General features: G+C 39.7%; 1 protein-coding gene across 3 annotated transcripts in view; it reads right to left on the bottom strand.

The window, feature by feature from the left end:
- LPP (LIM domain containing preferred translocation partner in lipoma) overlaps nucleotides 1–16227 on the bottom strand; it is a 663248-nt gene that overhangs the window by 233583 nt on the left and 413438 nt on the right. For all 3 annotated transcript variants that reach the window (XM_019623587.1, XM_019623578.1, XM_019623569.1), the window contains one exon: nucleotides 15517–16206. In XM_019623587.1, coding sequence (XP_019479132.1) covers nucleotides 15517–16206 — 690 coding nt within the window. The remainder of the gene's footprint in view (nucleotides 1–15516; nucleotides 16207–16227) is intronic.

Genomic DNA, 16227 nt, shown 5'->3' with positions numbered 1-16227 from the left:
TCCAAACAAACTTGGCCTAGGCTCATGGATTTGGCATTTCTCCTGCAGGAATGCAACTCAATGTTCTACCCAAACGTTTCAAGAATGACAGTTTTGGACATTTATTAATTTATATAATCATCTCTCAGGATAGGCTCATTTTGAATCAATGACAAATGTAATTAGAAAATGGAAAATTTCCTTTGACTGTCTCCAAACTTTGGATATAAACATGCTGGGTTTTACCGCTTATTTGAACGTTGTATTTTCCCTTCCCCCTTTCTGACCAGGTCTGCAATGACAATGCAAATTATTCTTGCAAATGTAAAAAACAATGTTACTCCTAGCATTTGGCAAGCAGGTCATATGCTTGGGTAAAATTATATTGTTCTTAAAAAACTGGTCATTGTTGGCTTTGCTACAAGGCCTTCCTTCTCACTTGGAGGTATTGTGCTGACACAGGACATTGGCTCTGAGGAGGTCTTCAGCTTTGCTTGCATCTCTCAGAGCTCAGTAGTACTTCCCTCTCTGAGGTTCAAGATCATTGGCTAGATTCTCCTTTCTGACATTTTGCTTAGCTCCATTCCACAGCCCACCAATCACACCCCTCATGACGCCAATTGCTTCATAAGAGCCTGGCAGGACAGAGTGATAGATGAAAATTAAAGAGATGAGTTTAAGTCCTCGATTAGAAAAATAATTAGAATGCTTTCCCACTAGATAACCTCCCAATAGCTTCATACCAAGAGGAGGGACACTCAGCAGGTTGGCATATGAGACATGCTTAAGATCAGAAGAGAACATGAGTCAAGGTTTAGAGATGGGTTGCTACACATCAGTAAGGATTTTTTAAATATCCTTTTATAAAAAGGCAGTGTAGTATAATGGCTAAGAGCTGGAGTCTTGGGAAAGTAGCCTACTCCTCTCTCTGTTTCCCACTCAGTAACAAAAAAACCCCCCACAAAACAGGATATTAATAGCATTTTCTTTGTGTACCTTTTGCCAGGACTAAATAAGCCAATGTACATGAAAGCATCGCAAAGAGAAATAATAACTTATCTTGGGTGATTCCTAGCATTCATATATGAGAGCAGGCTTTAAAACGTCAGGACACATGGACATTTAACCACCATAACACTTTAAACGTGAAGTGTCCTGAGAGATTTGAATATGTTTCTTAAGGGAACATGGGCTCCCGGTAGTTAAGAATCACTACTGCAGAATATACAACAGTGGGTTAGGTATTACTTACCTACTAACTTTGGCCAGTAGCAAAAAGTTATGTTAGGGTCTTCACTATGCACGCTTAGCTTTATGCTATCACATGCAAATATATAAGTGGTGAATCAGCTTTGAAATTGATCATATTTTGAGAGATAGATGGCTAGATAAGCCAATGCATGTGAAGAGAATGAGAAAGGCACCAATTAATATTGAAATAAATCTAAGTTAATGAAGATCTTTTGATTCCTCAGCCATTAGAGGCTCTGGACAAATATATAATCTAATCCTGTCTACATTCCCACCCCTCGATTTCCATTGATTGAAGATTAGTACAGGTCATGTCCTACATAAAGCCTTGCAAAATCGATCCACTCCACCTTTTTTGTAGATCACTAGAACTTTCTCAGGGCCTTTCATTTAGCACTTTGACAATTCATGCTTTGTTTGAACAATTTGTCCACATGTATCTGATCATGGAGGGAAATACTTCATTCTCTAAAAAAGTAGGGATGCTAGCTTTATTTTTTTTTATTATTTTAATATACATCTGACTGATGAATCAGAAGGTACGACTGGTCAGAGGCGAGTATCACCTATACTACATATCTGATCTTCTTTATTGGATTTGAAGTTCTTTGAGAATGATCTAAGTTTTACTTGATTTTTGCATGTTCTTTGGCATGTTCTTTGGCATCTAGAAAAATAGCATTAGATGGTATGTGTTATTTATTGAAAGTAAAATTTTAGGAATATAGGACTATGCAGCAATATAATAACACTGGTAATTATAACTGAAACCATTCTACATTTTTTCCCCCTAAAAATTACTATGTAAGTCATAGATGATTGGCTGTGCTAATGAAATAAAGCATGTAGCTAAACTACATATGTCCCTGTCGAGACAGAATTACTTTGTAAGTAGCTCATGAGCTGCACAGAAAGCCCTTAACATATCCCAACATTGGTGCTAGAAAAGCAGTCCCGTATTGACAATCACTGTGGGCCATTTATACAAAGAACCATTAGGGCGTCTGCAAAGTATTGCAGTGCTCATTTCAAGGAAATGATGGGTAACCTGAAAAGGAAGGAGGGTGAAAGAAAATCAAGCTGATGAGAAGCACACGTCAAGGTGAGTGACACTTGGTGTGAACGGAAGTCTCTAAGAACAGATGTCATCATTTGCCTTTTATTGATTATATTGTCACCAGGGGTGGAGACTGGGTAAGAAGACCGGCAGGATTCCTGGCTGCTTAGAAGAATAGTCCTGTTAATGTATTGATTCTGTCATAGAAATAGAAGTAGGTGAAGCTTTCATCCTATGTGACTATGCCTTCCCTGACTTTATAATATTTGGTTTTTAACTGCTCAGTGCCAAAAAAATAAAAAAAAGTAGGTGTCATAGGTAGGTGTCATACTGTATTTTTTTTTTGGCTAAGTAATTAAAATTTAAAGGTTTTTAAAACATGTAACTCTAGTTCATCCCCAAAACTCATTAAGTCTCAAGCCATTATTGCTTCCGTTACTGCTTGTCTTAGGAAAACTTGCCCTGCCACTTGTGAGAGAGCAAGTGGTGTGTGTCTTTTGTATTTTTACTTCTCATTGAACAATCATCGTCCCCCTGGAGCAAGAGGCTAGGATGGGGCCTGCTTAAGTACAGAACTATAGGTATCTGGAGATACAGACTCTATGCCAATAAAGTGGCCCATACTTGCACGCTTCTTAACATAAAACTTTCTCTTTCACAAATAAGTTCATAAGCCCATCTTTTAATTTTAAGGGGAACCACAGATACACCAGCGCCTAACAAATCTTCCTACATCCAGTCTGATCTTACATAGTGGCTGTGATTATCTGAAAACAAAACCAGACCCTATCACTCCCCTGCTGAAAACACTCCAGTGGATTCCCATTTCACGTAGAATAAAGACAAACTCCTTACCACAGCGGGAGATCTGAACCTACATACCTCTCCCACCTCGTTTTATTCCATTCTCTTCCACTGCCTATGTTCCAGCCACCCTGGCTTTCTTTCCAGTCCTGTAAATGCCAACCTCAGAAGACTCATCCTTGCTGTCCTCTGCCTGGACTATTCTTCACCAGATCTTAGAAGACGTGGCCCCTCCACATTCTTCGGGTTTTGGCTCAAATGTCATCTCTTCAATGACTTTCCTGAGTTGGCTACCTAAATCGGCCACTCTCTATCCCAATATTAAACCCTCATTTTATTTGGAGTGAGTATCAATATCTGAAATTATGTCTTACTCCCTCTCCTTTGAAAATATTATTAGAATATAAGCTTTAAGAGGGAAGCGATCTGATCCTGTTTCAGACTCTAACCCCCAGCACCAAAAAATAGGTGTTGAATAATTTTTTAATGAATGAACAACTTAAAAGATGAAACCATGTGTTGGTACTCAATAAAACTGATCTCTTTTGTCTTAACACTTAACTTTGTTTATATTTACAAAAATTTATAAAAATTATAAGTTCCTGAATTGGGTGATCTAAATCTCTTCATGACTCCATTTTTATCTGCAAAATGAAAATAAAAACACTTTGAAAGTAGTACTGAGAAGCCTGCATGAGCTAATCCACAGAAAGTGTTCAGCACAATACCTGATACAAATGTTAAATTGACATTAGCAGCTATTAATCCATACAGCTTTAAAATATTTAACAGACCCATCTATCGCTTAGATCTTTAGCCCAAGCCCTTCAAAATATAATAACGATCTCCCACATAGGTGTGGTATTTTATAGTCAAAAAGTACCTCCACATCGGTCTTCACACACAACTTTCCCTGCAGTTTGGAACTCCAACTCAGATTTGATTCCAATTACCACTGTCCTTCTACCATGCAAACATCACAATAGACAATGCATGGTGTTAAAAGGTGGGGGAGGTGGAGGGGGCTGGGAAGCTAAGGTAGGGGACTGTATGGGTCATATATAATTTAGAAAAATCATTCATAAAGGTGGTGTCATGTACTGGAGGACCTCAGGCCGTTGTGCCCTTTCCCACATAATCGCAATCTGGATAAAAAGTCATCAGAGGGAATGATTCTGTGCTCAGCACTTGCTCATTCATTTATTAGCACATCTTTTTTGAACTTACTACTTGCCAGGCACTGTTCGCTACTTAGCAGTTATCAAAACCGACAAATACTTCTGCTCTTGTACACATTCCAGGGAGACAGAAACAATGAAGAACTGATTAAAGTATGTAATATGTTAGGGATGGTAAATATTACAGAGAAAATAAGGTAAATGTGGACAGGGGCACTGGCGTAGGAGAGGTATCTTCGACAGGGTGGTGTGGGAAGATTTCTTTAACAAAGTAACTTCTGAGTAAAGTCCTGCAGGAAGTGTGAGAACCAGCCATGTGGCTATCTGGGGAAAAGCATTGCAGGCAGAAGGTACAGAAAACAAAGACCTTGACACAGGAGTGAGCCTGGCTATCGTGTGGCTGGAGCTGGGTGAAGGGGGGATGGGGACAGATGAGGTCAGAGAATGAATGGGTGGGTAAATAGAGTCAGGCCTTGTTTTTTCTCAGTTGGAGATGGAAAGCTGTTTTGAGCAGGAAAGTAAAACAATATAACTTATATAGGATCACTCAATGTTGAAAACAGGCCAAAATGGGACAAGGGTAGAAAGAGGAGAGCGTTGAGAGGCGATTGTGATAACGCAGGCAAGGTGGGATGGCGCTTGGACCTGAGTAATGGCTGTGGAGGTGTTGAGAAGTGATCCGATTTTAAATATATTTCAAAGGTGAAGATGAAAGCATTTGCTGTGTGAGAAGAAGGGAGTTGTCAAGAATTGGCAAGTCTATAGATAGAGAAAGTAGGTTAGTGGTTATCAAGGGCTGGAGGGTTTCAGGGAAATGAGGAGTGACTGCTACTGGACATGGGGTTTCATGTTTTGGGATTTGAAGACCGTACAGCCTCTGCCGCACCTTCTCCACTCTACTGTTATAGTGTGAAAGCAGTCACAGGTACTACACAAGGAAGGGCGCATGACTCTTTCAATAAAGCACGATTTACTAAACCAGGTGATAGGTGAGAGTCAGCCTATGGACTAGGGCTGCAGTTTGCTGGGCCCTAGTCCATATTCCTCAGCCTGCCTTCCTGATCTCTTCTTCAGTTCCCTGCTAGTCACTAGCAATTTTCCTGCCTCTGCAGGGATCACAAGTTTTAGCTGTCTCCTAGAGAGTTTGCTTAACTATTATAATTACTTTGTGTCCTGTGCATGGGCTGGATAGAAGGATTAAAAATGGGGGTTCCTCTAATAAAAATTAAAGATTGCATGTAGGCACCATGAAAAACAAGTAATAGCTAACAGATCCATAAAGAATACAACTGGCACATCTACACCCTCTTATCCTGCCTTTTTCACAATAATCCCTAGAGGTGCATCAAAAATAAACATGGTGTTTGAGGCAATAAAAATATACCAAATATTTATAAGGACTAAATAAAATGGGCCCTATTATCATTTTTTTTTTAATTTTTATTTATTTTATTTTTTTTAAATTTATGTAGCTGAGCCATCCTGCCACCTATTGGCAGCTCAGCAGCAGCTCAGCTCGGGCCGGGCATCGAACCGCTGCTGCTCAGAACTCAAACTCTTGAGCGAGCTCTTAACCAACTGAGCCACTCGGCTGCGGGTCCTATTATCTTGAACTTAGATTGAGGGTATACTTTCAACTCCTTGACTCTTGATAAAACATTGCATGAATCTTCAACTATTTAACACATAATGTTAAATATATGTTATGTCCCAGAATTACAGCTCTAAAGTTTTGTTCTTTCAACTGCTGAGCTGAAGAAATATTTGATATTTGGATAACTGTACAATGATCTAACACATTTTATTTTATTTACACAGGAAGCTACGAATGGAGGCAAGTGTCATGGAGTGGAAGAAACAGAGGGCTGGTAGTCAAAAGACTTAAGTTGTCATCCTCCATCCGGCGTCCTGTATTGGTAGGAGAGTAAGCAAGATGCCTCCAGGCACGTTATAGCATTTTCCTGGTATATAAAATTTTGGTAAATTTTGTAAGTGGTTATAAAAATTTTACAAATTGTCATTATATATTTCAAAATGCTATTTTAATTACACAACCTTCTGCAAAATAATAATGATAATAACAATATAATAATAATAAATTGCAATTGTTTGTTCTGAAGAACATCACTGAATTACAAGATTGGACTAGAACAAACCCTGTATAACTTGCAAATAATATATCTAAATGTTGGGTTCTCCATATTCCAGAAAATCAAAGAGCTAAAATAACACGTAAATGTTTATTTTTAGGACAATGGCACTTTTGGAAAGTCAAGTATTTGATTTTCACTATGGGATGCTTCCTAGTACTCTGTGTGCAAAGTCTTTCAAAGTTTTTATATTCACCACTAATCATGGTACATCAATAATACTCAAGCTTCATTTGCTGGAGAAGAGAACAACTACAGCCTCTGCTCTGAAACAGGACACTATGAGTGTTTGTAGCGGACCAAGAAGGAAATGGTATCCCTACAGGGACATATCAGTGAATCAGGTAGTTGTTTTGCTGTAGAACTGAAATAAAGCAAACCAAAGGCAAGATATTGGCAAACTGACATTGAGTTCTCTCACGCTATAAACACAAAAAATGACATTTTACTGGAATCATCTATTTAAATGATTTATTATTTTCTAAAAAAGTTAGGCAGATGGGATATTTTAAATATCTAAATCTATGAAAAAGATGAGTAAAATGAATAAACAATATTCCCAGACATTTTCATGTACTAGGACATCATCCTGATAGTAAGCTTTAAAATCACAGAAAGGAGAATTTATGGCCTGAGTCAAAATCATAGACCCTAACTGTGAGACAAAACAAGGATCATTAGAATGCCGGCCATTTTCTATGATTAAGAGGACTGATTAAGGCTAAGTGATAAGCTCTTTTTGGTAATATAATAGTTATTATACCTTTTAGAGGCCCTATACTTCCGATCTCCCTGGGCTTAAAGCAACATATAGAGATAGAGGAAACATGGTATAGAAATTGCGTTAGTTTTCTAATCAAATCTGCCACTTGCTAACTGTATAAAATGCTTCAAATCTCTGTAACTCTTCAGGCCTCAGTTTTCTCCTCTGTACATTTCAGGGGTTATAACCTACCGTATTAGCCGGTGTATAAGACGACTTGGCGTATAAGACGACCCCCTAACATTTCCACTCAAAATACAGAGTTTGTTATATGGTCGGCTGTGTGCGATTTTGCGAGTGTGGTAAAATCGCATAACAGCCGAGCATACACCCAGCAGCGCTGCTGATGCCTGAACGGTATGTGGAATGAAGTGGGCGAGCATCGGGAGGCCACTATGGCACGGGGCAAGCACTATGGGCAGTCTATCTGAAGTGTACCTGGCGTATAAGACGAACCCCCACTTGGAGGCATATTTTTCAGGGCCAAAAAATCGTCTTATACGCCGGCAAATACGGTAATGATTTTGGAGGTAACTTCCATGTCTGACAGTTTCAATAGGCTGGTATAGAGAAATGGAGAGTAATGGTTTATCATTTTTTTTTCCAATTTAATCCCCCAAATTAGTAGGAAACTGTTTCTTCTTTAATCAAGAAGCAAATTTTGCAAACACAGAAAGTTGATGGCTCTTATCCATAAAGGAAATAAGCAATTGAATCAACACTTTTATTCAGTTGAAATGATAAGGTAGAAAAGCCTGAGGAGTCTTTAAAAAGTGAGAAAACTATTAAATTTAACAAGTCATAAAATGCAAGGTCAATATGCAAAAAAAACAATTGTATTTATATATACTGAAGGCAAACAATTGCAAGTTGAATTTAAAAATGCTATTTACAATAACATCCAAAATATAAAATTCTTAGGGATAATTTAACAACAGATGTGCAAAACTACAATAAATTCTTGTGAGAAATTGATGAAGACAAATAAAATGACAGATATACCACGTTCATGGGTTAAAAAACTCAATAATGTGAAAGTATCAGTTTTTTTCAAATTCATTATAGATTTAACAAAATCTCAATCAAAATCAAAGCAGGTCATGTTGTCGAAATTGAGAAGCTGATGCTAAAATTTATTTGGAAATGGAAAGGACTTACGATAGTCAAAACACTTTTGAAAGAACAAAGACAGAAAACGTACGCTGCCTGATTGATTTCAAAACTGACTATAAAAGTCAGTGATCAAGATAGTGTAGCATTAGCCTAAGCATAGATATATAAATGAATGGAATAGAATAGAGAGAGTCCAGAGGGATTCACACATATATGATCAATTGATTTTTGTAGAAGGTGTCTAGGTAATTCAATGGGAGAGAACAGTCTTTTAAACAAATTTTCATGCTAGAAAAACTGGATATCCCAATGGGGGAAAAAAAAAAAGAACTATGACCCTTAACTGAAGTGAGTCATAATTCTAATTTGTACTACAAAACATCTGAGATAAAGCATAGAGTAAACTGTTTGTGACCATGCAGAGGCAAACACATCTAAGGAAACAAATAGCACAAACAATAGAAGAAAAAAGTGATACATTGATCATCAAAATTAAAAATTTCTGCTCTTCAGAAAACAATATTAAGAAAATGGAAATTCAAGTCACAGACTAGGAAGAAATATTAACAATGCATGTATCTAAGGACTCTTTCTCAGAATATATAATGTATTCTTACAACTCTCAGTAAAAAGAAACAATCCAATTAAAAAATGGGGTTAACAATGATTGAAACTTCCCAAAAAGATGTAAGAATGACCAATAGGGAAATGAATAATAAGTGCTCCAGGTCATTAGTCAAAATAAAAATGTAAATATAAGCTACAGTGAGATGTACCTATGCAGCATGAAATAGCTAAAATTAAGAAGACTGACAATAGTAGTATTACCTGGATTGGGGAGCAACTAGACCTCTCAGGCACTGCTTGTGAGAATGTAGAATGGTACATTTAATACAATGGCTTGTCAGTTCTTTGTGATGTTAAACAGTTACTCCATAACCCAGAAATTCCACTCCAAAGTATTTATCCAAGAGAAGTGAAAAAAACAAACAAAAAAACCTATGTCTGTACAAAGATATGTCCCTGACTGTCCATAGCAGCTTCATTCATAACTCAAAATGGTGGGGGGAGGAGCCTCAAAACAAGTGAATGGAAAAACAAAACGTAGTATAGCCATGTAATGGAACAGTGCTTAGCAATAAAAATGAATGACCGATCGGTGCACGCAACATAGATGAATCTGGAAACATTATAGTGAGTAAAAGAAGCCCAGACACAAGAGTGCATACTGTATTATTCTATGCATGTGGAATTCTAGAAAGGGTCAAAACGATCAACATTAGAAAGCAGAATGGTTGCCAGAGGCTGAGGATAAAGGGGACTGACCACAAGAGAGCACAGGGGAGCTCTGTGGGGTAGTTGAAACACTCTCTATTTTGAGTGTGATGGTGGTTACACAGGTGCAAACATTTGTCAAAAGTTCCCTGCCTTATGCATTTAAAATGGACATATGTTACCATATGTAAATTAAACCTCAAAAGTTGATTAGATTAAAGAATATGAATCAAGAACTTCCATGGACATCTGGCAAGTGCAAAAAGTAAAAAGGATTCTGTGTACATAACAGCATACACTTAAACACATGTAACCCAGAAGGGAAGTAAAATGTTAGTGCAACAGTGAACCTGAGAAATTAGCTACTATGGATACTGAGTTGCTGATGAGAGAGAGCTCTTGTGTTATTGAGGTCACTTAAGCTGATTTCCTGAAGTAGGTTTCCGCTTTGCATTTTGCTGCACAGCCTGCTAAATTCTAAAGCAGGGTTTATTCCTTATTTTAGGGGGACATAGGAAGTTTCTTCAAGCATCTTCATTAAATAAGAATGAATTATGCACTGCATTCGTTACTCTGGGGAAAACAAGAGTTGCTCAAATACCATTTCTGTCCCCTAAAACTCCCATGTTTAACATATGTTGGGGCACAGGTGGTGGAAGACAGGTATATCTCGTATAGTAAGAGTGTGAAAACTTCTGCAAGAAAAGGTGAACTCACATACAATGCGGTTTTAGGAAGAAGAGAAGGCTTCACAAGAGAGATTAACACTTTAGTTCGGTCTTAATAAGTCATAATTAAATATGCAAATATTTTATTTATTTGGGGGAGGTCTGGGGAGCCATTCCAGGAAGAAAGAGTTCCACAAAGCTATGGAGGTACAAATAACTAGGAAATGTAACATTTTATCTGGAAGTCCAATGTTTAAAGGGGGAAGATAAAGCTGGAAATCCAGGCTGGGGCTTCAATTCATTCCTTAGGTGGCTGGGAACTCCAGAAGGTTTTTTAAAACAGCAATTCATGAAAAGGACAGAGCGGTATGGTTGAATGATTAATCTGGTAGCATGTTCAGCATGAATAGGTGTGGAGAGGCTAGAGGTGGAGACACCTCTATGGCCAATTTAATGGGTCAGGTGAGAAATGAGAATTAAACTAGGAAGGCAGCAATGGGGAGTTAGGTAAGAAAACATATTTGAGATACTTGTGAAGTTAGAAAGAATAGGGACAAGCTATGCAAGGGTGATGTGGAAGAGGAAGTATAGCCCCAAGGCCTCAAGCCCGGGTTCCTGGCAGGGACTGAAAGGGTGCTTCCCCTCCAAGTACTGATCTCATGACACTGCACGACAACTGCCTGAGACCACTTACACGCCTGTCTGAGACGTGGGCCACAGCAGAGTCTGCTGATGTGGCTCTCCCGCCATCAAAACACCAAAACACGCCACCATGGTTTTCCACGAGGAAAACATGAGGACAATCTTTGGAAGACCCAACTTGGAGTTGTAGCTGTCCCATGAATTTGACATATCTTAGTTGAGAGGCTCTCATTACTGAGTTTTGAATTCCTCATCAATAAGAGAGACAAAAACCTCTGTGCTTAATGCGCATGGATTTTGTGAGGTCCACAAAGCACTTTAGAAGCTGAAAAGCCCTGTACTAAGGGAATTACTGGTATTATAGTCACTGGTGTCCTCAAGCAATCTCATCTTCACACATACCCAGGTATTAGCACCTACCCTGAGGCACAATTACAATCCATCCCTCTCCTCACCCTAACGTCTCTTTTGTTTTCTTTTTCTCTAATCCTGGAATTGAGAGATACTTATCACAGGTATCACCATAAAGATAATTCTACCAGATATCACCAATTCTTTGTTGCATACCCAATATATATGACCTTCTCTTTTCCACAATAAAAAACAAACATTTTGATATTACTTGAATGCTTGAAATTCTACTATATCGACATTCTCAATTATTTTTTTTAATCTTCATAAAGGACAGGTCTTGCAGACCCTTAAACACTGACCCCGGCATGTCATTTACCTTAACTCTCTTCTCTTACTCATCAAATATCCCCAGATTCAAAACTAAATGAAGAGCAGCGATCTGTTCTAACTCTGAAAGAGTGAATAAAAACTTTGTGTTAGGTTACTGGAAGGTAGTTTGTTGTTCTCCAAAATCTCATGCTTGTGAAGAATTTTTCAAGGAAATGTTAATAATAGATGGTTTTAGAATTTAACCTAACCCCCACAATGGGTGGGCCTCCACAACTTTCCTAGGATGCATAGCGCCGATGTCATTCGCACAGTACAGGGCAAATGCTGTCTCATTAAGAGACCTGAGGCTCACATGGATTAGGTTTATGGCAAGGAAGTGGGTGCTAGAGCTGACCTGCCACTGCGGACCTGAGAATGATGACTGGCCTCCAGCTTCCAGCTCTGGGATTTGCAAGCTAACTCATCTTATCTGAATAATGGAGAAAACACACATCCTACCTCATAGGGATGTGAAGATAATGCTCAGGACAAGAGCTCTGTGAACTAACTGCACAGCAACATGCAGCCCTCAGCTTTTATACAACTGCGAAAAGAAAAGGTCCCACCACTGTGTCTTTAAAAGGATTTCCAGTGAGAAGGGAACATTTCTCCCATACAAAGACTTGCTTATAACAATATTTTGCAAGGAACTCAGCTCAGATGGTACAGGAAACACATTATGGTCTACTGTGGCATGCAAATTCACTGCTCAGCACATTATGGGAACACAGATATAATCACAATCCCCCAAGCCTTGCAGGTTCTGATTTTGTCTCCTTTCCTAATTCTCTTCTTCATTCTTTGATTCTTTTTCTTTTTTCCCTTCTTTCTTTTCCTTCTACTTTCTTCTTCCCTTCCCTTCCCTCTTCTTTTAAACTGCAGTATGATGTAGGAAAATCAAAGCAACTCATCTCAAATACAGGGGAGATTTCTTTCAGTTAAAAAAAAAAAATTCCTTAATGGGTTAAATGCCCAGTTCTTCAGAATGTCTCAGTGTAACAAAAGGTAATTGTTTTAAGGCATGAAGGTAAGTTTTCCATCAGTGACTAAAAAATTGGAAATAAGGGAGAGCCAGTGAAAACCTGAATAGTCCTCACTTGGCAATTATTCAGCCCTTGGAAATTTCCAAGCCCTTTGCAGTCGTTAATTAATTAGCGACGATGACGTTCCACTTTATTCAGGCTAGAAGCGTGACATAAAGAGGTCTAGAGAATTTCCTCAAGCTGCAAGAGGAATGTCACGGGAGAAACTGGGGTTGGACGTAGGAGCTCATTTCTCAAGCCAGAAGTCACATCACTAAGCCAAGCGGAGTCAATATTGGGACAATAAGGTCCTCTGTGCACAGGTGCAGCTGAATACAGCAGTGTTTCTGCTCAAAGACCAACTGGGAAGGAGCCCATGCCTTCATCCAGTGCCCCCACAACACACTCAGAATATATCTGTAGCTTCATCAGTCTCTTTCCCCTTTCTCAAAACATTGACAGATGGCTAAATATCAACCCCTAACCACTCTCCTTAATAATTGCAGAGAAAAGTACATGATTTGGTTTTCATTTTTTAAATGTACAATGTGATGTTAAAACACATGACACTGTTGAAAAACAAATATTCCACAATTTTTTTTTATTGATACCAAATCACTGGTATCCAGAATCTGCAATAATGTAATAAAAATCGATCATCCTGAATAACTACCTAACAACAATAAGAAGGAAAATAAAGTTCCGTGATTTCTGGTGAGTGGTTAATACTCGTTCATTCCATCACCCTGAGTACCCTGGTGCAGACAAGCCCAATGCCATTAGTGAGGCCTGTCCCAACACCTTAGATCCAGGTCTTTCACTGGGTGCTGATGCTTTCCCTACGCCACTGGATTGGCTCCAAATGTTGAATGAAGAGGGGCTGTCCTGAGTGCCCAGTGACAGGAAATGCAAAGACTGGTTCAGTCCTTCTCACCAGATTAAGCACTTCCACCTGGACATATTTTAACTCTGCGTCATGTCTGTTTCCCCAGGTGGGGTGATAAGAGGCTTAAACAACTTAGGGCATCTCTTCCCATTTGGCCTATCACTCAGCCATCCGATCAGTTATGCTGCTTTGGATGAGGCAAAATTACAGAGACCTATTTGAGCTTACATGTTAATGGCAATTATCCCAACCTACACTTGAATCTTCCATAGGGGAAACTGTTACAGTTGCACCAAAGTGAGGTGAAGTTGAATAATCCATTTTTTTTTCTTTTTTTTTTTTTTTTTTTTTTCTGAACTGGCTGCTTTGGGGGCCAGGAAGGACTAATGCAAATATACTGTAACGTTAACAAAGGGCAAGGCTATCCAAATTGGCTATTTCGGAGAAGATTAAAGAAAAAAAAATGCAAACTTACTAACATTTTTTTTTCCCCTTCATAGATTTTAGAAAGGAAGGCTTTTTGAGAGTAATGTTTTCAAAACACTTAACATTTTAACTTGGAAACTTTATGTTGGAAAGTGATCACGGCTGGCCCACTTTTATGTAACGGGCATTCGTAAGTTCCCTGACTTGCTGGGAAGGGTTCTTTTCCTGTAAGGAACCTGAAAATCACGCTGGAGCACCATTAAAAGAGCAGATGCTTTCATGTGAGAAGAGTGGTTTAGTAGGCATCCTGTCTGGAGAGCGAAGACCCGGCAGATTTCTGTTACAATGTTGAAAATGTGAATGGTATGTCTGGAAAATGACAATCTCAAATGTGTAAAAGATGGGGGGGGGAATATATATATATATATATATATATATATATCCATTCCATACTTCTACTCAATTCATCTCACAAAATTACCATACAGCTTCTAACTAATCATTGGCTCTCCAATTTCTGATTTCTCACAGCTCTAACTGAAAGAAACAGAGGGCTCCATCCCAACCCAATGGTTGGAAACTAGCTTGGTTTCTCCATCTCGCCCCTTCCAAGTAATTCTCCTGGGTTCCTCTCCTCATGGTAAGATGGGACACACATCATCAGGGTGGTTCTAGTACTCAAAGGAAATCAAAACTGTTGGTGCGTAGGTTATGCATGATATTATATCTTACCTAGTCAAAGGAAGTTACTACACATGTTGACTTAAAAGACATACATGCTTACAATTAAATAAAAAATGAAAAAGATAATTGTCATACAGATTTTTTAATTGCCTAATAGGGTTAAATGCTAGACAGTAAGATTCTTCCTGGAAGATCAGTGATGTGGGTAGACAAGGGGCAATAAACAAGTGCCATTACGCTGCATCCACTTCCCAAAGGAAACTAGACAAGGTGTCTGCATTACCTTATATCCCCTTGGCCTCACCTGTCTTGTGAGCCACTGGCCACTTGTTATGTCCCAGCAGCCACTGTGGTACCAACTTTGCTTGAGTTCTGACCACTGTCACATGGGCCCAACCTGACAGCAGCTCACCTCATGTTTGCCATGCCGACCTGTCACCTTTAGGTCTGCAGATATCCTGTCCCTGTGAGGCATGAGATGTTGCAGATTTATTTGGTACTCAAGTAAATGCAATGTCTAAGTGTGAGGACGTTTCTAATCCACAGAGAGAAGCTTGGGCCAATAGGAGACAAGAGCTGGAAGATAACTGTTTTCGCCCGTCACCCTGCATGAACAGATTGTCCTGAGCTGCTAGTTCATATGATCTTTTGGAAGATAATCTTTTAAGATCGAATAATCAGATGCACGTGGTACTAAACAGTAGCCATATCAACAATATAACCCCATAGCCCCAAGAGGATATCCCTCTTTTCCTACTTCACTCATGCTTCCCTGGGATTGCACTTTCTAATGAAACAAAAATAGCATATACATAGCCTTAGGCTCTGCTTTCTGGGGAAGGTAGGCTAAGGTAGGCAGCCCTTTATTCCCATCGCTAGTTAGTGAGTTTCCTACCTTTGGTTGCAGTGGTGGTGCACAGGGGGCTGGAACAGGATCAGTGATATAGGTCTTCTTGGGACCAGCAACTGGATACATCCCAGTAGGGTTCTGGTTTCCTGCTCCGGAGGGAGTGTATCCTTGTTCTCGCTTCCAGGTATTGGGGTGACCTTGCTGACCATAGGCAGGGTCGGAGTCATGTTTGCCCCCATAGGCAGGCCCCGCTGGGCAATAGGCTTCATAATAGCGCCCTTGGCTGGGGCCATACCCATACCCAGGCTCAGGCTGAAGCCCTGGAGGTGGAATATATGCATAATCCATGCCTCCGCGTGTCGAAGGAGGTGGACACTGGCCAGACATTGGAACTGGTTGAGTGTTATAGCCCTGCGGCCCTGGCCCTGGGCCATAAAATTGTCCTGGTGAAGGGGCAGCCATGTAGTGAGAGCTGGGCTGGGCTGACTTCACTTGCACATTGAAAGTCGGCCTTGACGGGGTGGATGCTGTAGTGTAGGAGGCTGGGACTGGCTGAGGCTGGGGTTTTAGTGTTCCAATTGGAGCCACAGGGATGGGGCCTGCCTGAGGTGCCGGCTGTGGTTTCAGTGTAGACTTTTTGGTTGCTGTTAGAGGCGGTTGGTTTGGTATGACCATTCTCTTGTGCCCCGTGACAGGGGTAGAGACTGGAGGAGAGGCTGTTGCACTAGTAGAGCCCTAAAATGGGAGAGAGGAAGA

The sequence above is a fragment of the Hipposideros armiger genome, unplaced genomic scaffold (genome assembly GCF_001890085.2).
Source record: "Hipposideros armiger isolate ML-2016 unplaced genomic scaffold, ASM189008v1 scaffold_14, whole genome shotgun sequence".
Classification (NCBI taxonomy): domain Eukaryota; kingdom Metazoa; phylum Chordata; class Mammalia; order Chiroptera; family Hipposideridae; genus Hipposideros; species Hipposideros armiger.
The sequence above is the reverse complement of the archived record's forward strand: the minus strand, read 5'-3'. Positions and strand labels throughout refer to the sequence as shown.